The 14,901-nt window shown below is 41.4% G+C and overlaps 1 protein-coding gene across 1 annotated transcript in view; it reads left to right on the forward strand.

The window, feature by feature from the left end:
- Positions 1 to 14,901, forward strand: part of LOC126249397 (innexin shaking-B) — a 463,160-nt gene that overhangs the window by 283,117 nt on the left and 165,142 nt on the right. Inside the window, exon 3 of the mRNA XM_049951049.1 lies at positions 5,768 to 5,987. Coding sequence (XP_049807006.1) covers positions 5,768 to 5,987 — 220 coding nt within the window. The remainder of the gene's footprint in view (positions 1 to 5,767; positions 5,988 to 14,901) is intronic.

Consider the following 14,901-nt stretch of genomic DNA (forward strand, 5'->3'; position numbering starts at 1 on the left):
ACAAAGGTTTTAATCCGAATGATGTAAGGCATAATTACTTTTAAACAGACACTGTCTCACGTCTTGTTTTGGTTTTAGGACACTACCATTCCAAGGAAATTTCATCATTTAGGAAAACAAAAAGTGAAAGCTAATGTAAAATGTATCTTAACATGAACGAGCCATCTGAAGATGAACCTGTCAGTTCTAAACTGGTGACGGCGCTATTTAAATAAATAAATAACATTATAAAAAGTGGCTGGCTGCTGTCATCTTCTCCGTGAGGGTCAACCTACGTCTTCGTAATGCTGAGTTACTCTCGTGGCGAGCAAGATTCCCAGATCTGTCCCGATAGAATGTGTGGGGTTAGCCGTCAACTCCGTCCCAGTATGCTGAGAACCAGTTGCAACAGTTATGTGCCAGCTAGGCTCATAAGAAGTTACAACGATTTTATGATACCCTTCCCAACAGAATCGAGACCACAGAGGATGCAACATCGGCGCTCATACCGCAAGTTCTTTGTAAAATTGACTTGATTTTGTAATCGCTGAAATAACATCATGTATCCTCTTAACCTGTGAAGTTTCATTTCCTTTCCTCTCCGTTCTGGGTGTTTCGCTTTTTTAGGCCTGAGTGGTAGTTACCTTGCAAAATCCGCGGTATACTTTCTACCAGATTGATGCCTGGGTATCTCACAACGAAAGATATAACAATAATTTTTTTATAGTCTTCGAACCAATTCTGGATACTCTACTCTGACGAAGTGGTCTATGTTTTTGAAAGTAGGAATTAATGTGCATATTTGGCGCAGTAGCGGCAAAGTTATCTGGTCGAATATTCGGTTTAAATTGGAAATTTGTGGTAAGGACTATGGGAACAAACTGCTGAGGTCATCGGTCCCTAGGCTTACGCACTACTTAATCTAACTTAAACTAACTTACGCTAAGGACAACACACCCGCCCATGCCCGAGGGAGGACTCGAACCTCCGACGGGGGGAGCCACGCGAACTGTTACGAGATGCCTCAGACCGCACTCAGTTGAAATATATTATTTGACAGATACTGGAAAATCTGAAGAACCAGTTATCCGAGTGAGCAGTAGTGCTGTATGGTAGACGGTACGACGATGCTGACTGTATAATTCCTAAGATTTTCGTGAAGAGGGCCCTCTGTTTAATTCTTCATATCTTTAACTAGATAACATGTTGCGTATTGTAGTATGCTTTGTGAATTACTTTAAAGGAGGAACGTTTAGCTCCATTGTCTTGTTACACTCGTTAAAAAGTGAACATCTGTTAAGTCTGGCCGTCCTTGCCCGACTTTTCCTGTGACACAGGCTGACCTCCACTGCGTTGTCCGTCTGCTGCTATGTGGCTGCACTACTGAGTCGCTGCTGCAGCTCTGTAGTGTTCGTCACGAAACTAGACAGCTCGAGGTCATCTTATCTACTTACAACATTGCCAGTTAGTCATAATTTCAAATGTTAGTAAAAATTACGAAAAAGATATTAGACAACTCTATTTTAAGTCTAGAGTACGATGGAGTACTTTTCAAAAGAAAATTCTTGCTAGTTTTTACGAAAGAAATAAAAATTAAGTTACAAGAAATTTTCAAGAAAAATAATTTTTACTGCATCCTGGGGAAGAGAAACAGAAGCACTAACTTATGTGCACAGATAAAAATATATGAACATTCTCAAAGTTTATAGATGCATGTAATACTTATTTTATTGTAAAAACATAAAATTATTCAGAGATTCAAAGTAAAATATCGTAAGAAGTGAGAAACCGTTTAGCATGTGCAACAAAAAATGTCGTCGCTGATGAACTGGCAGTCTGTTTTACCTGCTAGAAACTACCAAAGCGCAAGTTGTTAAGGAAACTATAAAATTAATTATAATAACACCTGACACATTATTTTATCGTGTCACCTATGAAGAAGAGCGTCCATACGATAGTTTCTAACTGGGGACAATCCCCATCGCAACCCCCTCACATTTAGTGGTAAAATGGCCTAGACGATTAACACAGATCAATCATGAAAACAAGAAGTTGTACTGAACTGTGAAAAAAGAAGCAAAATAGAAACAGTGAATGGGCCGAGGTCAAGATGTACAACATGGAGCGAATTGCAAGAACGACGGTGTCGTGGCTGTGTGGTCACGGTGTTGGACTGTAAAAGCGTGAGATCCGTGTTCAAAACTCCCTCGGGCCCCTTTTTCACACAATTATGAACTTTCCGTCCGGTCATTGACGTGTATGTTCTCCTTCTGTAGTCTTGGCAATTGTTCAAATGGTTCAAATGGCTCTGAGCACTATGGGATTTAACATCTGAGGTCATCAGTCCCCTAGAGCTTAGAACTACTTAAGCCTAACCAACCTAAGGACATCACACACATCCATGCCCGAGGCAGGATTCGAACCTGTGACCAAAACGAAACTCAGGAGTTATGGTACTTGTGTAGAACAAATAGGAGGTACGTACGTCTGAAGGTCCTTTCCTTACACCTCACTGTTGCAAACAAACGTTACGCCACGACACAGACACAAGTTCGAATACAGCGAACAGACTCGTCAGTGACCGGACAGCCAGTTCATAATTTAATGTAGAAAACAGGGTACGAGGGAGACCTGAACACGCGTCTACCCCTTCGCAGTCCAACACCGTTACCACATTAACCCGACGCCCTGGCTATTCAAATTCTCTCGATGTTGCACATCTTGATCGTGGACCGTTCCCTGTTTTTATTTTGATTCTTTTTTCACACTTCAGTTCATCTTCTTCCTGTTTAAATGCTGGATCTGTGTTCTGTTCTTGACGGGCTGTCGCCTGGGCCATCTTAGCACTGAATCTGACTGGAGTGCGATTGACACTTTCCATTCTAAGAGGAGGGGAGTAGACCTAGGCGCATGGAGTATTTTGAATATTTTGGAAGACGAATAGCGACGTTGAAGTAGCAATAAAAAGTTCCAGTTCCTGCCCTTTAAAAAGTCGTGTTACGTAGATTTTTAAATCATTTTCTTAAAAGAAAAACACCTTACTACACTGTATTTTTTTCGTTTTCCTAATATCTAGGTGGGAGAGCCAGACGTATGGCCGCCCTTGCCTATAAACGCAATTTTTTTACGATATACTACGTGCACGGCAGCGTGTGTGTGATTGTATGCCTCCGCCAGGATTTTTTTTGCGACGACTCACCTCAATAGGGCAAAATCTATTCCCACCTCTAGAAATTTTTTTTCTTTGCAGCTGTCGTAGACCCTTCATCACAGCACACATCACCCAAAACACCGACATACGCTATACAAAAGCAACTGTAGAACTGTAGATACTTTCAGTCTACTATTTCCTTTGAGGTCGACGAATTATATTTGTTCATATGGTTTCGTGAAACCCTAGTTTCATCTAAATGTACTACAAGCCTATTTTCCTAAGCATACAATAACTGCATTGTACACAAAAACCACACTCTTGTTGCTGCAGTGTCTATGCACTACCTTAAACATTTTCGTCCATCATTCCAATTTCAGAACCGAAACCCTATTGAGCGGAGAAGACGAGGAACGGGGGTCTGAGCCACAATAATTAATTTTTTCGCGGAGAGCACCCTGCATTTTTGCAGCCGTTGGATACTCACCTATGTCGTAATAACCAAGCACAGTTCAAATGGTTCTGAGCACGATGGGACTTAACATCTGAGGTCATCAGTCCCCTAGAACTTAGAACTACTTAAACCTAACTAACCTAAGAACATCACACACATCCATGCCCGAGGCAGGATTCGAACCTGCGACCATAGCGGTCGCGCGGTTCCAGACTGAAGCGCCTAGAACCCCAAGCATAGTTCTACGAACTAGTTTTTGTTAGAGTCGTCAGACACTGTGGATTTCCGTTGTCGTTTATATCCATTTCTTGGAGAATCAAAACACGTGCTCACATCTGGATATTCTGCCAATGTTACTGTACTGTTAATAGAACATAGTCGACTCGAAAATACCACAAGCTTTTTCTGTCAGTTCATGAATTTGCATACACGTGCACACAGAATACCGCATGGGAACATTGACCTTACAGCTGGCGTTGACCTCCTTTACTGCTAAAGTGTATATATGGAAACAACGCTGTGAACTGGACGAATCACAGCATTAAAGAGTGCATGCAGTGGATGTGGCCTTGGGCTGGTGATTCTCGTGATGGCCACTATAGTTACCCTTCATGTTCAACTGGCCTTATTAAAACATCGAGAAATAGAGGAGAGAGTGTCACGGGCATGATACAGAATTTTGGATGGAAATCATTAAAACAAAAGCGTTTTTCGTTGCGGCGGGATCGTCTCACGAAATTTCAATCACCAGCTTTGTCCTCCAAATGCGAAAATATTCTTTTTACCCCACCCTACATAGGAGAAACGATCAGCACGGTAAAATAAGGTAAACGGAGATCACACGGATAGACATAAGTGTGCATTTTTTCCGCGCGCTGCTTGGAAGTAGAATAATAGTGAATTAGTGTGAAGGTGGTTCGATGAATCCTCTGCCAGGCACTTAAATGTGATTTGCAGAGTAGCCATACAGATGCAGATGTAGATGTAGATATAGATGTAGATGTATATCATAAGTTTTTAAAACATTTGCAGGTTGGCCATATTGTGCACTCGAATTTCTATTCCCAAAAATAAGAAACAAAGTGGAAACTGAAGTAATTAATTAAATTTCTCAACCACAACAAGATCATACCAGATATAAGTTTAAACTGATTTCTATTTTACGGAGTTATCTCTCGCTTTATGGTAACGAGATAATTTGTGTGTGTAAGTGGTCACCTTATAATTATGATTGTGGTACACCATTCGTCTCGTTTAGAGGAAGATCGCTGGAGAACATGTATGTAGTGTCATTTTTCCATTCTGTTTTTAAATCTGCTTTCACACAAGACAAATCTACAAATATTTCTGTTCATTTGTGCCAATAACGAAAAGTAAATTCACTTAGGAGTACGATACCCAACTATCAAAGGTGCAACATGCTCTCTTTTAATGACGAGACAACCGCGAATGGACGCCTTTAATTTCGTTGGTGTTTAGATGTTTAACTAAGGAGTTATGCAGAGGGTAAAACGTAGGCTTTTTCCTTGCTTTTGGTTTTACAGTTACATTGACAAATTTACGTATTTTCGTACCAACAACTTCTTATACACACGTTGTACAATGGAGAATTCAAATGTCTGAAGAAAATAATATAAAATTTGTGTTCAAGACTTAATTTACCACTGAGTGCTGGACAAAGGATTGTCGTGTGCTGTTACACGGTATTTGTCACATGTGAAAAATAAGCAGGCATTGAATGTCACTCAGAAATCAATGAGGTAATAAAATGCAATATAAAAATCTGTTACCGACTCATCTTGACAATGCCTGAATGGTTTCCAACAAAAGTATTTCGAGAACAATTGCTGGTGCACCAGCCACGCGTCCGAAAACTGATGGAATAGCTTTCCGCTTCGCAAACTTCAAATTGGTGTATTTGAAACATAGTCATACTCTGTAAATCTGCACATAACTCTCCCGTAGAAGAAGAAATTATAAATACGTCTGTAAGCTGAGAAAGTGACTTTTTTCGTTTTCGGAAGTTTCAGAAATAACTTTTCTTTTCTTCTGTTTTCTCTGTTTATCTGCCATTGAACTCATGTAAATCAAATCATTTCATAACTTAAATACTTACAATTTGTATTATTTAGAGCTTTTTACACAAATATATTTTTACGTGACTGGTGTTCGACATGTTGCAGGCTATTCTGTTCTACACGCCGCGTTGGCTGTGGAAGAACTGGGAAGGAGGGAAGATCCACGCCCTTATAATGGACCTGGACGTGGGTATCTGTTCTGAGGTGGAAAAGAAGCAGAAAAAGAAACTGCTTCTAGACTACCTGTGGGACAACCTGCGCTATCACAACTGGTGGGCCTACCGCTACTATCTGTGTGAGCTGCTGTCCCTCGTTAACGTCGTTGGTGAGTCTAACTGGCCATCTTTTCATGCCATAATTTATATGCTGCTGTCCAATACATTCTTGAGGTAGAACATCAGTGCACTTCATAAAAATATAGACTATAATCTCATATTACAGCAAGAAGCATTTAGTTACGTATCTCTCTCGTGCGTAAGTGTTCTTGGTCTGTTAGATACACTGTTGTTCATACTTCCGTTAATTTTGACTTGGATGGTACACATTTAACGTGTTGGGAAAGAAAATAGATGACTCTAAGGTAGTTTGCACATCCGCCATCAGCAGAAATCGGAACCTATTCTATCTTGACATACCACAATGAGAGAAAGTGTGCGTGCCACCTGCCAGCGTTGTGTGTAAAATGAACCCACTTGTTTTTGGTGCAAAAATGAGATTTTGCATTAATCTTCCAGTCCTTGTCTCTAACATATAAATTCCACCCTTTCTCATTTAAATTTCGTTAGCATTACCTTTCACTGGAAATGCCCTGCATCCTCATGAATGCATGTATAACGTCACCCACAGATCACTTCAAGGCGTTTAGCAAGCCATTTAACTGAATTCGGACAACATCTTGTTTACTTGCACACTGTGGCAACTACATATATAACAAACAAATTCCTAGATGAATCCCACACAAAGTTATATTCACTTACTTTTATGTAAGTAATACTTCTTATCTACGCGAGTGGCTACGCACAAATTGCATCAACGAATGGACACAATGACCTACATTTTAACTTAGTGTTCTTCATATCCCTTAAGTTCGCAGTTACTATACTGCTTTTTGCGATAAAATTTTCCCATCAGCATGTCCATCCGAGAACTCAGAACTTGCAATCTTGTTTATTATTTCTTGTTCTTACACTATATTAAATGGATTTGAGGGGAGTATTTTAGGTAGTACAAAACTGGATTAGCGTGTCTTAAGGTAGCCTATTTCTGCAAAATAATTTAACACCTTTCACAAAAACGACATGTACTACATTCTCTGCAGATGCTTATTTACGAGGACTGCAAGTACAACCATGTATGCTTCCACATTCAAATAAAACAGTAGATCATAATCACACAGTATGTAAAGTAATTAGCCCGTTATGGATGATGATGACTGCTAGTTTTCTTCGTGCGCATGAGGTCGAAGTTTTTAACTCCTAAAATATTATGAGATGAGGATGAATATAAAGGATACAAATCAAAAATCCAACCACAATATAAATATCACACTTTAAAATACACATGAGCCTCTTGAGAGGCCAAAGAGAGCATAAAACATCAATATTCACCGCACCAAACTCTAAATTAAAATCCTTCCTTTAATCCCAAATTGAGGTCCCGTTTCTCTGTGATGACTGTTGGAGAGTCGCGTGCAAGCTGAGCAGGAATGTTCAGGTGAATATAGGTATGAATAACATCATACGATTATCGCATCACCAGCAGTTGCAGGGCAGTGGAGAATGGACTCGTCCTATAGGAACCAATGGCTAGCTTGATTTCCTCATGGTCGACAGCGTGTTAAGACTTAAATATGATAGTCTGTCAAAACCATATACCACACATCCATAGCAGGTGCTGGATCGTGCAAACTTTTGAGAAAAAGGAAGCAGACAAGTTCTGTCTGTATCCCACACTCTGTGGCTAACGCGTTGTAAAATATTAAGTGCTTTGAGAGACATTTCAATAAAAAAGACAACAGTGTTTTCTACCCACTCATCCATTCTCCTAATTGTTGGTTGCAGTTTACGTTTGGTTGCTAGCAAACTGGGAGGACACCAGAGAAATAATTACCTAAAAATAAGGAGCCCTGTGGCTACTAACAGCTATTAAAATCACGGTCAAATTGAGAATGATATCTTGAGGGACAATGACATTGCGTATAAAACTACCTGATAGGTAATCTCCGATTCGATATTTAAACTCGCGTGGGAAGGGGAAGGACCACAAGAACTGCATAAAGTTACGTAAAACTGTACGAGGATGTTACGAAGTACTGCAGTGCTTCTCGATCGAAGGAAGAACCTATTAAGTGGTGCTTGCACTGGATAGCTCTTTCTATAGCCGCCTCCAGCAGGGTATGGTTATCAACGATGGAATGATCTCTCCAGAACCGACACTGAAACGAACTGAGGAGCTGCCTGGATTCAAAGATGAAGACTCGTTGATCGGTGAGCATCAACTCCAAGACTTTCCAACGAAGCTTATGACTGCGACAATACTACAGCTACTACGTCATAAACAAGTCTTCCCAGTTTTAATCATAGAAATCAAAACTGCTTCAATTCACAAGCCGGGAAATTGTTCTGCTTTGTATTTGACGTTAAAAATCGAGAATTACTTCTTTTGCAGTTCTAATAGTGCAGTACAACGTACCATAATACCCTGTTACGTGTCACAAATAATACCGAATCCAGCTCCCACGCACAGAAATGGTGGTTGTAAACTTCAAAATTGAAGCTACAGAAGTCCCAATCGTTCTTCTCCGCTTTCAATCAATAGTAAAGGAATACAGTAAAAGTCCGATAGTCCGACACGTTCGGAAACTGCCCTTTGCCGAATAACCGAAAATGCCGTATAACCGGGCGGTATCTCTTACTACCTTACAGCGAAAACAACTGTAACACTGTGCTTTGCAGTAAAATGTTCATCAGCAGAATCATCAGGTCAATAACTTTAGCTCAAAATTAGACCAGTGCCAAATTTTTATTCAAGACATTTAGTTTACACACAAGTACTGTATAATACTTTAGTTTGACATAAAAAAATTTCGAATGGGTTTTTGTTTTCGAAGTCTTTCTCGTTTGGCATAAAAGTTATTTCTAATGATATGTAAATCAATAAAATCAGAGGCATCAAATTAGCATTACACTCACCAAAAGTGATGAATTTATTTAGTGAATCTGCGGCTTCTGCCCAGCTGATTCTCTCCTCTTTTTCCGTTTCCTCATCTGAGTCACTCTCTTCAAGACTGAATTTAGGGCGAGGGTTTACTACACTTTGGATAATGTCCTCATCGGTTAGCTCCTGTTCGATAGCTTCATTGCTATCCATCTACAGGGTTATTACAAATGATTGAAGCGATTTCACAGCTCTACAATAACTTTATTATTTGAGATATTTTCACAATGCTTTGCACACAGATACAAAAACTAAAAAAGTTTTTTTAGGCATTCACAAATGTTCGATATGTGGCCCTTTAGTGATTCGGCAGACATCAAGCCGATAATCAAGTTTGTCCCACACTCAGCGCAGCATGTCCCCATCAATGAGTTCGAAAGCATCGTTGATGCGAGCTCGCAGTTCTGGCACATTTCTTGGTAGAGGAGGTTTAAACACTGAATCATTCACATAACCCTACAGAAAGAAATCGCATGGGGTTAAGTCGGGAGAGCGTGGAGGCCATGACATGAATTGCTGATCATGATCTCCACTACGACCGATCCATCGGTTTTCCAATCTCCTGTTTAAGAAATGCCGAACATGATGATGGAAGTGCGGTGGAGCACCATCCTGTTGGAAGATGAAGTCGGCGCTGTCGGTCTCCAGTTGTGGCATGAGCCAATTTTCCAGCATGTTCAGATACACGTGTCCTGTAACGTTTTTTTCGCAGAAGAAAAAGGGGCCGTAAACTTTAAACCGTAAGATTGCACAAAACACGTTAACTTTTGGTGAATTGCGAATTTGCTGCACGAATGCGTGAGGATTCTCTACCGCCCAGATTCGCACATTGTGTCTGTTCACTTCAGCATTAGGAAAAAATGTTGCTTCATCACTGAAAACAAGTTTCGCACTGAACGCATCCTCTTCCATGGGCTGTTGCAACCGCGCCGAAAATTCAAAGCGTTTGACTTTGTCATCGGGTGTCAGGGCTTGTAGCAATTGTAAACGGTAAGGCGTCTGCTTTAGCCTTTTCCGTAAGATTTTCCAAACCGTCGGCTGTGGTACATTTAGCTCCCTGCTTGCTTTATTCGTCGACTTCCGTGGGTTACGCGTGAAACTTGCCCGCACGCGTTCAACCGTTTCTTCGCTCACTGCAGGCCGACCCGTTGATTTCCCCTTACAGAGGCATCCAGAAGCTTTAAACTGGGCATACCATCGCCGAATGGAGTTAGCAGTTGGTGGATCTTTGTTGAACTTCGTACTGAAGTGTCGTTGCACTGTTATGACTGACTGATGTGAGTGCATTTCAAGCACGACATACGCTTTCTCGGCTCCTGTCGCCATTTGGTCTCACTGCGCTCTCAAGCGCCCTGGCGGCAGAAACCTGAAGTGCGGCTTCAGCCGAACAAACTTTATGAGTTTTTCTACGTATCTGTAGTGTGTCGTGACCATATGTCAATGAATGGAGCTACAGTGAATTTATGAAATCGCTTCAATCATTTGTAATAGCCCTGTACATCCACTCCGCGAGTTCAGATACGTTCTGCAAAGGATTGTTGTTGGTTACTCTTCTTATAACATCCAAAACTTCACACACTGATTCGGGACGTTGCTCCTCCTCAACAATCTGTAGTGTTGAATCAAATGTAGGATCTGCTGTTGGCTGAAGTTTTCTCAAGAACCGCTGTAAAGTAACCTTTGGTACTTGAGCCCAAGACAGTGCCACGGCATATACGGCATCTCGTGCACTAAGTTTTTATGAAAGTCAGTTGCATCACAGCCAGTGTTAAACAGGCCATGAAGGAAATAGCTTCTACAAAATAGTTTAATGTTCTAGACGACCGTTGATCCATTGGTTGAATCAGTGATGTGACATTACGTGGGAGAATTGTTGCAAATATGTTTCCAAAAACCAACTCAGCTAATGGCATGTGTGTTTTACAGTTGTACAAAAGAAGGATGGTTTTGCTGTCTTCTGGTATAACAAAGTTTTTTAAATTTTCTTCCAAACAAGAACGATGAAGAAACAGTTTTTGAAAAGGATGGCAGTCATATATTAATATTATTGAGCATCATAATGAACATGCAAGTTCCTAACATTCTTAAATGCCTGAGGTTTTCCAGATTTTCCAATTACAAAAGGAGTTATTCGGAGGCTTCCAGAAGCATTAGCACATAGCAAAACTGTCAATCTGTCTTTTCATTTTTTGAAACCCTTTAGTCGCCTTTCTACATCCCCCAGCTAGAGTAGATGTTGATAGGCACCACCTAATAGGCCTGTTTCATCGGCATTGTAAATCTGATCACTCGTTAGATTACTATCTGATATTATTTCTTCAAACTCGTCTTTGTATTTTTCTGCTGGGTCTTGGTTTGCTGATAGTGTTTTTCCAGTTACATCAAGTTTTCGAATTCCATGCCGAAACTCAAAGTTTCTGAGTCAACCATCAGAAATATGCGTTCACTTTCGGCAACACCTAAATCTTGTCCAGATTTCATTGCCTTTTCAGTAACCATTAGCCCCTTTATCGGTTTTCACCCGGAGCATACTGGACTAAACCATCTGTATAATACGCTATCTATTTGTTGCAATTTTGGGGTTATAATTTTTGTTTGGAGCAAATTTTTCAGTTGTCACCTATTGAGAAGCAAATTTCATTAGTTAATCTTTGTGTTTCTTTTATGTCGTAAATGGTTCACGAGCCAATATTAAATACATTCATCAGAATATTTCTATTCTCACCTTTCTCCAGTTGTTTGACGATTTCAAGTTTCTGGATGGTGGTGAGAGTTACGTGCTTACATTTGTCTCTCGATTTAGAACTTGAAGAACTTCCCGGTTTAGATAACATTGTCACTGCTTAAATGCGATAAAACTTCCAAAAAATGGCTCTGAGCACTATGGGACTCAACTGCTGAGGTCATAAGTCCCCTAGAACTTAGAACTACTTAAACCTAACTAACCTAAGGACAACACAGACATCCATGCCCGAGGCAGGATTCGAACCTGCGACCGTAGCGGTCGCGCGGTTCCAGACTGTAGCGCCAGAACCGCTCGGCCACCAGCGGCCGGCGATAAAACTTCCACTGGGTACTTTGATATTTAAGCTCACTACGGTAATACGGATGCTTCTTCGGAAGAAAAAATGGTGAAAACAGCTCGCAATCAAAACAAAGAACTGAACCTCAGTGTGGTGACAGCCGAGATCAGTCGAGTACAGCTTGAACGCTTCCGATTGCTTCTGAACAATGGCGATTGCGTCTAACAGTAGCAGACGCCTGGTGAAAACCTCCGAGTGGTTCAGAATCTGGGATGGTGCCGGACTATCGGGCGTTCCGGACTGTTGGATGTCGGACTAACGAAAGACTATTGTACTAAATTCTGGCTGGCGCTAACAGTAGTTTCTTGATAGGGGTCGGTTTCCGTAGATTTCTTTCAGACACTGCGAAATGTTGAATTTCCAGGCAGAAAAAAACAGTCCCGGAGCAGGACTCGAACTTGGAACCTTTGCCTTCCTAGGACAAGTGCTTTACCGAATTTTTTTGCGTTTTGTTCGTTACTGGTCGTTGTATTGGATCGTAGTGGACGTCACATGACATTCGTTGAAGTTCGTTTTGATCCCTTCACTCAGTTTATTTTATTTTATTTATTTTTATTACAGAGGCAACGAACACGCTGAGATACCGTGCCGGCGCCTGAGCTATCCAGGCACGGCCCACAATCCGCCGCCACTTCTCCTATTACCTCTCGCCGATCTTCTTAACTTCACAGATGTTCTTCCGCAAACCTGGCACTATCCGCTGCAGAGCTGATATTCATTCTTGAGATTTCTAAATCTTTCAAACGTATTGAGACAGGGAAAAAGTCTCTTGGAGCGCATACCATCGAGCACTTCCCACTGAGCAATGATGGCGAGGACTGGAAAAAAAATCAAGGGATCAATGGTGTGGAACAACCCCTTAACAGTCCTGAAGTTTGTGCTCTTCCTCATCTTCAGAAGATATAGTTCTTCTGACAACGTGGAGCTCTCAGTATCTTGGTACCGTTAGAAGTTGGTATAGGAGTTCCATAGAGCGTTAGCTGCGTTAAACAAGCTAAGGTGATGTATGATGAAGTTGAAGATAGTATTTTTGGCTACTGCCTCTTGAAGGGGTCACAGAGGAAACCTATAGTGACCGCGTGATGCACATACACTGTCGAAGTAACTGTTTCTGAGTTCTTAGGGAGAGAGGCAGGTGAAAAGTGGAAAGCTTCGTCTTCAAAGATGGCCACCTTTCCTTTAGTGCTCTCCTATTGAGGCTGTCCATTTCTAGGAGGCTACAACACTTAAACACAGGGGTGTCTGATAGTTTAAAATATAATTTCTTGAAGATACGAAGACGGGTCTACTGTAGAGTGGAACTCATCTTACCGGTTATGTTTAGTATCCTTCTTTCCGTTTCCTCACCATTCAGATGGAAACACTGGCAATTGTTACAACTTGTTGAAGCCGTCGAGCAGGCTTCAGAATCCATGCCAACTGCTAAAAGGCATTCTAATGACTAAGATAGTATCTTTAGAGTATGGTCTGACTTGCTAGCTCGCTCTTTATGTCTCTATGGTTGAGAAGATGTTGAGCATCATTGGATCATGTCTATATTCTTCTACGGGGTGTGGACCAAATTGCAGATTTTATCTTTATGTGAACACTCGAATATACATATCTTCAAACAACCTTTCATTAATAGTGTTAATGTCGACGAATATTTGTAAATATGCAACAAGCACATATGGATTTCGAACTTGATAAAATTGGTTAGCTTCAGTAAATGAAATTCCAGGATACTTTTCTCTTCAATGAGAATCTTACAGTCTCGACTCCACATAAGGTGATCGTCCGAAAAGCGTACTTGGTGATGCACAAGAGGTTCCTTCCTCATGTGTGGCTCAAAAATGGTTCAAATGGATCTGAGCTCTATGAGACTTAACTTCTGAGGTCATCAGTCGCCTAGAACTTAGAACTAATTAAACCTAACTAACCTAAGGACATCACACGCATCCATGCCCGAGGCAGGATTCGAACCTGCGACCGTAGCGGTCGCTCGGTTCCAGACTGTAGCGCCCAGAACCGCACGGCCACTCCGGCCGGCCATGTGTGGCTTGTCCGCATTTCGTACATATAACTTTTCCTTGAAAGACACGGTTGTTTGCCCAAATGCTGCAGGGATTAATAAGTCGCTAACGACTGTTTTGGCTCAGCTGTAATCGCCACCAGCGGTCCGTAACATAACACGCGGCTATGATTTTTTACAGAGTTTCTTGTCATCCTCGCGATCCAGGCTATTAAACCAAGATTCCGTACCATCTGATACACCAGGTGGTTATAGTTAAAGTGCATCTACTCACAGAGGTCCAGTGTGGGCGCCATTTGTCGTATGGCGTCGAAATTTGTTAGATATTCTTCAGCGTTAATTTGCGAACGGATTTACGCTGGAAAAAAATTAGTTCCAGTTTTGGTCACCAGGTGCAAATCTGTCACTTTGAATGCAAGAAAGACATATAGAAATGTTTCTATATTCAATGGCCATAAAACGTCAAACAAGTGAGAGAGGCATAATGTTGATTTTATTATTAACGGCCTCTTACCCGGTTTGTTCAATGTGAGCACTGGAGACGTCGAAGAGATGCTGCTTCGGCTTCGGTAAAACGACGTGATCAACAGTTGTTCACAGCAGTTCTGGTGGAACCTGAGCAACGTATTCCTGTATACTGGCCTTTAGATCAGGTAGAGCCGAACGTATCCCAGGTAAACAAGCTATTATAGATGTCCCCAGAGGCAAAAGTCACATGGATTCAGATCGGATGATGCATCTGGAAAACGTCTGGAGACAACACGTTCGTGGAAGGCTGCATAAAGCGGATGTTTAACTGGGCGAGTTACTTGATGAGCCGGCCGGTGTGGCCGTGCGGTTCTAGGCGCTTCAGTCTGAAACCGCGTGACCGCGACGGTCGCAGTTTCGAATCCTGCCTCGGGCATGGATGTGTGTGATGTCCTTAGGTT

This window comes from Schistocerca nitens, chromosome 3, assembly GCF_023898315.1.
Source record: "Schistocerca nitens isolate TAMUIC-IGC-003100 chromosome 3, iqSchNite1.1, whole genome shotgun sequence".
NCBI classification, from domain to species: domain Eukaryota; kingdom Metazoa; phylum Arthropoda; class Insecta; order Orthoptera; family Acrididae; genus Schistocerca; species Schistocerca nitens.